We start from the raw sequence: 10,085 nt of genomic DNA, 5'->3' as shown, positions 1-10,085 counted from the left end.
ACCTCGTGATCCGCCCGTCTCGGCCTCCCAAAGTGCTGGGATTACAGGCTTGAGCCACCGCGCCCGGCCGATTCATTCTTAAGGTGTCAGTAGCTTTTGCTCTTGTACCGTAAGTGTAAATATTAATACTGTAAAAAAAAAAAAAAAAAAAGGCAATTAGTGTCTTCATATTATCATGAAAATACTTTTTTAAAAGTAGTTTTAACTTTGTAGACCCCTGTACATGTCTCAGGGACCTCCAGGGGTTTAGGGACCATACTTTGAGAGCTGCTACATCACTATGATGTCTTTAAGCTTGTTTTGAAATATTAAGTTACAGTTTTCATTGGTGGATGTATCTTTCTGGAGTGCTTTTAATTTTAGGGGTATTATTCTACTCCTTTTTAAAAAATAATAATCTCATATAAGATTTGACTATAATCCTTTTCTGTGGCTCTTTAAGTGCAGTTAAGTTTTCGTACACTTTTAGGTGGGAAAGGTGGGCCAGAATAGCTTTTTTAGTTTCAAGGTTTTGGATCTCCCTCTTCTGTTGTGTTCACAAAGTAGTGTAAAATACTACATGCTTCCTGAGATCCGTCCACTCTGCTTCCCTCCCCTATTCATATCTGGACCTTTTATTTCCTTTTCATCTATGTCCCTGCTCCATTCAATGTAGATTCTACTCCCACTAATTTCTCCCTGGTATGGGTCTTGTCCTGAAAGGGATCTTTGGTTTATGACTTTTTAAAGCTTATGGGGGCCGGGCAGGATGGCTCACGCCTGTAATCCCACCACTTTGGGAAACCAAGGCAGGCGGATCACCTGAGTTCAGGAGTTCGAGACCAGCCTGGGCAACATGGTGAAACCCTGTCTCCACTAAAAGTACAAAAATTAGCCAGGCGTGGTGGTGCACACCTTAATCCCACCTACTTGGGAGGCTGAGGCAGGAGAATCACTTGAACCCAGGAGGTGGAGGTTGCAGTGAGCCAAGATGGCACCATTGCACTCCTGCCTGGGTGACAAGAGTGAGATTCCATCTCAATAAATTAAATAAATAAATAATAAAATAAAATAAAGTTTATAGGACCCAGACTTCTCTAGCACCTTAAGATCTCATTTCAGTGCAGTCTCCTGGCACTTATCTGCAAATTGGATTCTGTAGACCTCTCTTCCAGTTTTGGTTGCTATTCTCAGTTTGGCCTACCATCCTTGCTAGTGAGTTCTTACTGACAATTTTGAGGTTCTCTTTTCAGTGCTGTTAGTAGTCTAGTTGATGCCCAGGCTCAGTGGCTCATGCCTGTAATCCCAGCGCTTTGGGAGGCTGAGACTTGTTAATCACCTGCGGTCAGGAGTTCAAGAGCAGCTTGGCGAAACCCTATTTCTAACTGAAATACAAAAATTAGCAGAGTGTGGTGGTGCACACCTGTATTCCCAGCTACTTGGGAGGTTGAGACAAGAGAATCACTTGAACTCTGGAGGTGGAGGTTGCAGTGAGCTGAGATCATGCCACTGCACTCCAGCTTGGGTGAAAGAGTGAGACTCCTCAAAAAAATAGAAAAAAGAAGTCTAGTTGACTTTTCTCTACTTCTTCTCATATATATATATATATGTGTGTGTGTGTGTGTGTGTGTTTATATGTATATTCCACACACACACACATTCTCTCTCTCTTTAAAAAGTTATACATGCAAAAAAGTCATATTTTCCATCACTTAATTTCTTAGAGATCTTTCTATGTGAGCATCTATAAATCTACCTCATTCTTTTTAACGACTGTGTTATGGTAATTAACACTTGTGTAGCACTTACCATGTGGCCAGGGGCTGTTGTATGTTTTGTACATATATATTAATTTAATTCTTGTAATACCTTATGAATTAAGTACCATTGTTACCCCCATTTTACAGATGAGGAAACTGATGCACAGAGAGGTTAAGTGACTTGAACAAGGTCTCAGATGTAGTATATTGTCTTTTGTATCAATGTACTATTATTTAGGCTGTCTAGTTATATTTTTCTACCGATGGACCTTTGACAGTTTTCTATTTCTTTCTTTTTGATTTTTTTAACTATCTTAAAACTTCTCTGAAATTGACATCTTTGTGCTATATTTTATATAACCTGCCAAAATTTTGTGGCTCTTATCCATAGGGCTGAATCCTAGAAGTGGGGTTGCTGAATATTTTTTGCAATTTTGTTTCGAGAACTTTTGGAGACTTTTAGTACATCGTTCAGGGAATTTTAGTACATCGTTCAGGGAAATTAGAAAAACCCAAGGGCTCTATAAAACTAACGTTCAATGTCACTATATTAGACCGTATTGCTGCTTTTAAAAAGAAGATCTGATCTTATGAGGCTTGGATATAGGGCCTTTCACAGTTGAGATATGGGAGGAAGAAAGGCCTACTTTCACTGATTCTGCTGTTTATCCAAGCAGGGATCATAATATATCTACTGATGATCTCTTTTCAGAACTGGTGGAGTCTCTTTCATTGCAGGGATCTTATGCTGGAAAAATCCATTCCATTGGTGATGCCTTCAGAAATTTTAAAAATCTCCGATCCTTAGATTTATCAAGGAATTTGATCACTAGCCTTAAGGTGAGTTCTATATTCTATGACCAGCCAGGTCTGCCCAATTTACTTTTTGATGGGAAGAAATAAGAGATAAATCATGTCATCCTGGGGAATATCGGACCTTCCCTTTAAATGATTCCCAACTAAGTTTAATTATTTATTATAAAATTCTTTCAACTTTGCAGTATATTTTAAATTGTTTGTTATAAAATATTGGGGGGGGAATTTATTTTATACTCTGGGAAAACTATATTAAGATATCACTGTCTAGGGCAAATGCATACATTTTAATGTGTATAAAAATTATGAAGAACACTTGTAAAAGTACAGATTCTCAGTCCCTACTGTGAGAGTTGGTCTGATTTAGTAGGTCTAGGGTAGGCTCAGGACATACTCAGGGGATTCTGATGATAATGGTACATGGAGCATACATGGAGAAACACAGGCCTGTGTTGTTGTTGTGGGTTTTTTCTATGAGGAGAAGGAAGGTGTAGTCTTGGAAAAATTTAAGTCGGGATGGTGGAGCAGAGGACAGTGTAGGAAGGCAGGAGGGACCAAGCATGAATAGTGTGCGTGTGGATTAGCAAACACGCACAAAGAACTCTACAAATGTAAGTGTGCACACAGAGATGGAAGTTTTGTTTTCTTTGTGGTAGACCCTCAAATACTACTTCTTCGACATGTTCCCATTTTGCCCAAGCTCTGTACGTGTCTTGGCAAAGCCCTTCTATGCAAGATCGAGGGTGACAAAGACTCACAGATGCTATCCAGGATTAGTTACCGATCTCCTGGGTCATCTACCGGTTTTGCACTTCCTAGGGGATATTTGTTCAACAACACATCCAGACCCAATCCCAAGGTTTAGCTAAGGGCCTAAAAGATTAAAAGCCCCAAAAAGATCAAATTTCCATCTAGGACTCTACAGCAACTCCAAGTTCAACTAGGTCTTTAGACTATTTTTTAGCAGCCATTTATATTTGGCCTATCAGTTTCAGAAAGGATTAGTTCTTTCACAGGTGAGAAGATCCGATTTGAAAAATGAAAAGATAAAACATAAAAAGAAAGTATTAGTTCAGAGTTACTTAGGTCTCCTCTTTTGTTTGTTTATTCTTTTTCAGGTTAAATAATTAAGTGAACGTTGCTGTAATTTGTTTTTATATTTCCTTTCTTTCCATTTCTGTAAATTGGGTGAAAAACTTATGAAAATTAATCAAGTTAGAGCTAGGCATGGTGACTCACACCTGTAATCCCAGTACTTTGGAAGGCTGAGGCAGGCAGATTGCTTGAGCCCAGGAGTTCAAGACCAGCCTGAGCAATATAGTGAGACCCCATCTCTATTTTTAAAAATTGGCCGGGCGCAGTGGCTCACGCCTGTAATCCCAGCACTTTGGGAGGCCGAGGTGGGCGGATCACGAGGTCAGGAGATCGAGACCATCCTGACTAACACGGTGAAACCCTGTCTCTACTAAAAATACAAAAATTAGCCGGGCATTGTGGTGGGTGCCTGTAATCCCAGCTACTCAGGAGGCTGAGGCAGGAGAATTGCTTGAACCTGGGAGGTTGCAGTGAGCCAAGATCACACCACTACACACCAGCCTGGGCAACAGAGCGAGACTCCGTCTCAAAAAAAAAAAAAATCAAGTTGGCTGGGCACGGTGGCTAATGCCTATAATCTCAGCACTTTGGGAGGCCAAGGCGGGCAGATCACGAGGTCGGGAGTTCGAGACCAACCTGGCCAACATGGTGAAACCCTGTCTCTACTAAAAATACAAAAATTAGCCAGGCGTGGTGGCGAGATCCTGTAGTCCCAGCTACTTGGGAGGCTGAAGTAGGAGAATTGCTTGAACCTGGGAGGCGGAGGTTGCGGTGAGCCAAGATCACACCACTACACACCAGCCTGGGCAACAGAGTGAGACTCCGTCTCAAAAAAAAAAAATCAAGTTAACACATGTAATCAAATAGAACATATATAAGACTCCTGGTGCAGTGCTTGGCATATAGGAAGCACTCAGTAATGTTAATTTTCTATATTTTTTGCATCTATGATTTTATTTTATTTATTTATTTTTTTGAGACAGAGTCTCTGTCGCCTAGGTTGGAATACAGCGGTGTGATCTCAGCTCACTGCAACTTCCGCCTCCCAGGTTCAAGAGATTCTCCTGACTCAGCCTCCTGAGTAGCTGAAATTACAGGTGCCCACCACCACACCCAGCTAATTTTTGTATTTTTAGTAAAGGCAGGGTTTCACCATGTTGGCCAGGTTGGTCTCAAACTCATGACCTCAGGTGATCTGCTCACCTCAGCTTTCCAAAGTGCTGGGATTACAGGCATAAGCCACCACACCCAGCCGCATCTGTGATTTTATATTAATCTTTAACAGCTCTGAATCCCTTTGTTTAATTTTCCTGGGAGAAAATGTTTTGTGATTATTCGATTATTCGTAGTATAACTTTGGGGAATACATAAATTCATGCCAACTGGTAAAAGTGAGAGGATAAGAAAGTGTTCCTTAATTCTTTTTTTTTTTTTTTTTTTGAAATAGAGTCTCACTCTGTTGCCCAGGCTGGAGTGCAGTGGCACGATTTCAGCTCACTGCAAGCTCTGCCTCCCAGGTTCACGCCATTCTCCTGCCTCAGCCTCCTGAGTAACTGGGACTACAGGTGCCCGCCACCACGTCCGGCTAATTTTTTTTTGTTTTTTGTATTTTTAGTGGAGACGGGATTTCACCGTGTTAGCCAGGATGGTCTCGATCTTCTGACCTCGTGATCCACCCGTCTTGGCCTCCCAAAGTGCTGGGATTATAGGCGTAAGCCACCACACCTGGCCGTGTTTCCTTAATTTTACACTGAGAGACCTTAAAAGACTACTTGAGCCAGGTGTGGTGGTTTATGTCTATAATCCCAGCACTTTGGGAGGCTGAGGCAGGAGGATCACTTGAGGCAAGAAGTTTGAGACTAGCCTGGGCAACAAAGCAAGACCCTGTCTCTACAAAACAAAACCAAACAAACAAACAAAAACCATAGTTGGTGGTGCATGCCTATAATCCCAGCTATTTGGGAGACTGAAGCAGGAGGATCCCTTGCCCCAGGAGTTCAAGGCTGCAGTGAGCCATGTTCGTGCCACTACACTCCAGCCTGGGTGACAGAGCAAGATTCTGTCTCAGAAAAAAAAAAAAAAGTTGAGCTGGGCCATTAGACCATGAAAGACAGTCCTAATGGTGCACTGCCCTGAGAGTGAGGCCAAGGGCATTGATAGCTATTCCTCACCACTGACCCATTAACAATATGGAAGTTGATGGAATTGGAGAAAAAAAAAAAAACAGAAAGAAATTCATCAAAGTATAAACAGGGTTGTGTTGGGAATGTTTTGTGTCTTTGCATTTTCTAAATTTCTTGCAATGAGAAAATGATAATTTTAAATGAGAGGAGAATAAAAACATCATTTTATAAATACATGATGGAAAATAATTTCACCTTTCTGAAATAATTATCAGTGACAGAATTCCTTTTATGGAAAGCGTTTTTACTCTTTTTTTTTTTTCATTTTTACTATTAAAAGTATATGATTAACCAGGCACAGTGGCTCATGCCTGTAATCCCAACACTTTGGGAGGCCAAGGCAGGAGAATTGCTTGAGCTCAGGAGTTCAAGACCAGCCTGGGCAACATAGTGAGATGTTGTCTCTACTAAAAATCAAAAAATAGTTAGCCAGGTGTCGTGGCACATGCCTGTATTCCCAGCTACTCAGGGGCTGAAGCGAGAGGATCACTTGAGCCCAGGAAGTCAGGGCTGCAGTGAGCTCTGATCATGCCCACTCCAGCCTGGGCGATAGAGTGGTATGCTGTCTCAAAAAAAAAAAAAAAAAAAGTACGTGATTATACATATATGTACATGTTTTGAAATTGTCCTGAAACTTAGTATTGGGCAAAAGCAGCTAACTAGCTAACTACATAAAGATGAAATAAATCTTTTCAATAGCAGGTTTCAACAGAGGAAGAAAATTGTGGCTTTTCCTCTCAAGTTTGCCAGTCCTGATTGTACTGTTGCCAGTTAGGTAGAGGGTGGGGTTGCTAAATCCACAGAAAGAGAACTGAACAAGGAAGAACATTTCTGCAAAGGAGATCTGACTGATTGATTAAATGGGAAGCTTGTGTGGTAGCAGGAACTCTGAAGAGGAAAACAAAGACAAGAGGAAGCCTAGACTGGTCCAGGAGGGAGGACTTGGAGATAGCATTGTTTTGTTTCCCTAAATAGTCCTTTGACCATATAAGTGAGGCACTGAGATAAAAGAACACAACACACACACACACTTTTTTTTTTTTTAACCATGCCCCTTTCCCCTAGAACCAGCTTTTTTGCTTACCTCCCTTCTTGTAAATTAAGGTGCTTGTGGCATCAGGAGAGGGGTTGGGACAAAAGTGAGAGAATGCTAATGTGGCTTGGCCACTGGGAAACCACTGTGAGGGATTGGATTGCATTGGGAGAATAATTGGAGAGCCAACAGAAGTGGAGAATTGACTGCAGATATTTGAATGTCAGATTTTGTAAAGAAGGAAATGTATTATATATGTGAATTATTTAATGTATGGAACACCCAGTGCTCATGGACTGCAGTGGTCTTATTTTCAGACAATTTAAGTGGGAGTTCCAGCCCTGCCTTTCTCACTGGGGACTCAGATAACATGTTTAAGGATGGAAAGTAACATATATTTCCACCTTTATCTATGAGGTTCCTAGTCTTTACCAATATGCCATTTCATAATGTGGTGTTTTCCTTGTAGGGAATCCAGTATTTATGTTCACTCCAAGACCTGAATTTATATTATAACAACATTCCTTCATTAGTGGAAGTGTCCCGTCTACAACCGTTACCCTTCCTCAAAGAACTGGATTTGAGACTTAATCCTGTTGTAAGGAAAGATACAGATTATAGGCTCTTTGCTGTATACACACTACAAACTCTGGAGAAATTAGGTAAGACCTTCCTTCTCTGTTCTTTTCCACAGAATCTAACTTTAAATCAGCTGCCCCTTAACCTTTTGGATGTTGGCCCAGAGTGTGCACTGGCAGGATATATTTGTTTATTAGTCAATATTTATGTAACTCTTTTGTGTTGGCAGGATGTATGACGAGTTCTTTTATTGTTTATTGAATGACAGTCTATGATTTTATCAGTTACTTCCAGCTTTAGTTTTCTTCAGTTGATGGTTTCACCACCACTTCCTCCTCAACACAAAATTTCCAGGTTGAGAATTATTTTTCCAGGTGCCCCAACTTTGCAACTGTATTAGCAATAGAAAGCTAATGCAATTTATTTGGGGCTTAGTTGGCAAGAAACAGGAAATATTCCTTCAAATGAGCTGGTCTGTATTTTCTTATTATTTTACTTTATTACTTACTTACTTACTTACTTATTTATTTATTTATTTATTTATTTGAGACAGGGTCTCACTCTGTTGCCCAGGCTTGAGTGCAGCGGCATGATCTTGGCTCACTGCAGCCTGGACCTCCTGGGCTCAAGCAATTCTCCCATTTCAGTCTCCTAAGTAGCTGGGACTAAAGGCATGCGCTACCATGCCCAGCTAATTTTTGTATTTTTTGTATAGATGGGGTTTCATCATGTTGCCCAGGCTGGACTTTCTTATAATTTTATTGTTGAGTATATATTTCTTATTGATACAAAGTTGGATTTCACATGGTCCTGGGAAACTCATTGTAGGGAAACTAAGTAAACTCTTTCAGACAATGGTATAACTTTCTGCCCTAACATTAGGCCTTTGAATTGTTTACTGTCCAAGCTCTGCTTTCCTGAAGGGTAGTTACAACTGTGAGGCAGTGGTCGCTATGGCTCCCCGCAGTCTCCCTGAGTTACTGCCTGCTGCAGTGACAACATAATAGCATTGTTTTGTGACCTGTCTCTAACACACCAAGATAAGACTGGTCTTAATTTTTCCTCTGTGAATATGGTTTTCTGATTAACTACTAGTATGATTATGCCAAAAAAAGAAACATGCTCAGACCACGGTTTTTGCCTCCAGATGATCGAACTGTACGTGAAGGTGAGAGAAAAGCTGCCAAGCTGCATTTTAGTCAGTTGGGCAACAGTGAAAATTTTCTTTTAGAGGTGGAAAAAAGGTAAGAAGATTCTTTACAAAATTTTTAAAGTTTGGTTCTGGACATAGGAAATAGTGAATTCCTGCTTAGCTTTCTTCATTTTCCAACAGAAATTTCCCACAAATTGTAAGAATCCTCAGATCAGGAATAAAAGTATTTATTCTGCAAAAGCTGAGATTTATCTGGGATGATAATCTGGCCCTCAGTTGGGTACATTCCTGTTTTCTTGAACTTTGGGTATAATTGTTATAAATTCTCTAAAGTTGTTGTTCACAGGTTATAGATAGGGATACTATGAGATTACTTATTCCTATAAATGCTTACCAACTCTTTCTTGGTAGAGTTATCAATCAGTTCTTGATCTTTTCCTATTGAATTAGGATTACATTACCATGGGCAAGATTGTTAGAGATAAATTTGTTAAAGGAAGGGAAGAGAAGCATTTCTCTTCAAAACAAAAAGTGAATAAACCTTGAGGCTCTAAAATTTCTGAATGGTAGCTTTGTCCATTTCTTGTTACTAAAATCCTATCAAAAGAAGGTACCATTATCTTCTACCCCCAAACCTATGCTTTTTAAAAAGTAGCTTTATTATTTTTAAAAAATAGATAGTAGTCCATTACAATTTTAATAATACAGAAAAGTACACTGAAAAAAGTCAAAGTCACTTCATATCCTACAACTGAGAGTTAACTATTAGTAATGTTTGGTATACATCCTTCCAGGTATCCTTTGTACTATAGACATATATAGATATATCAGTATTTTTTTCTGATGACAAAGGTAATACATGCTTATTATTGAGAATTTGGAAAGTACAGAGAAAAAACACAAGGGATAAAGTAAGTAATTCATAATACTACCATTCAGAAAGAAACCTTCATTATATGCTGGTAAATATCCTTTTTTTTGTTTTTGTTTTTTTTCTTTTTGAGACGGAGTCTTGCTCTGTCACCCAGGCTGGAGTGCAGCGGTGCAATCTTGGCTCACTACAACCTCCACCTCCCGGGTGCAAGTGATTGTGCTGCCTCAGCCTCCTGTGTAGCTGGGATTACAGGTGCACACCACTGCCTAGCTCACCATTTTTAATTTAACAGGATATCATGAACATGTCCCCACAACATTATTCTTACATTATTCTCCAGAATAAGTCTTTTGTTTGTTTATTGCTTTTACCTTTACTACTAGAACGTAAACTCCATGAGAACAAGGATCTTGTTGGTCTTGCTTATTACAGTATCCCTAGTTGCTAGAACCGTGTCTGGAATACAAACGATGCTAAGAAATAATGTATTGAATGATGAATGAATGAAGTCAATGCCCATTGGCTTGAGATCCTTCCCTTTCCCAGTGACTTTGCCTGTCTCTGCTCTGATCCATTGTATGTTTTTTTTTTTTTTTTTTTTTTTTGAGACAGA

General features: G+C 39.9%; 1 protein-coding gene across 1 annotated transcript in view; it reads left to right on the top strand.

Annotated features, from left to right (window-relative positions):
* The window catches only part of LRRC36 (leucine rich repeat containing 36), a 58,878-nt gene that overhangs the window by 10,577 nt on the left and 38,216 nt on the right, over positions 1-10,085 (top strand). Inside the window, exons 2-4 of the mRNA XM_011932061.1 lie at positions 2,452-2,579; positions 7,336-7,528; positions 8,593-8,689. Coding sequence (XP_011787451.1) covers positions 2,452-2,579; positions 7,336-7,528; positions 8,593-8,689 — 418 coding nt within the window. The remainder of the gene's footprint in view (positions 1-2,451; positions 2,580-7,335; positions 7,529-8,592; positions 8,690-10,085) is intronic.

The sequence above is a fragment of the Colobus angolensis genome, unplaced genomic scaffold (genome assembly GCF_000951035.1).
Source record: "Colobus angolensis palliatus isolate OR3802 unplaced genomic scaffold, Cang.pa_1.0 Scaffold93, whole genome shotgun sequence".
In the NCBI taxonomy this organism is placed as follows: Eukaryota; Metazoa; Chordata; class Mammalia; order Primates; family Cercopithecidae; genus Colobus; species Colobus angolensis.
The sequence above is the reverse complement of the archived record's forward strand: the minus strand, read 5'-3'. Positions and strand labels throughout refer to the sequence as shown.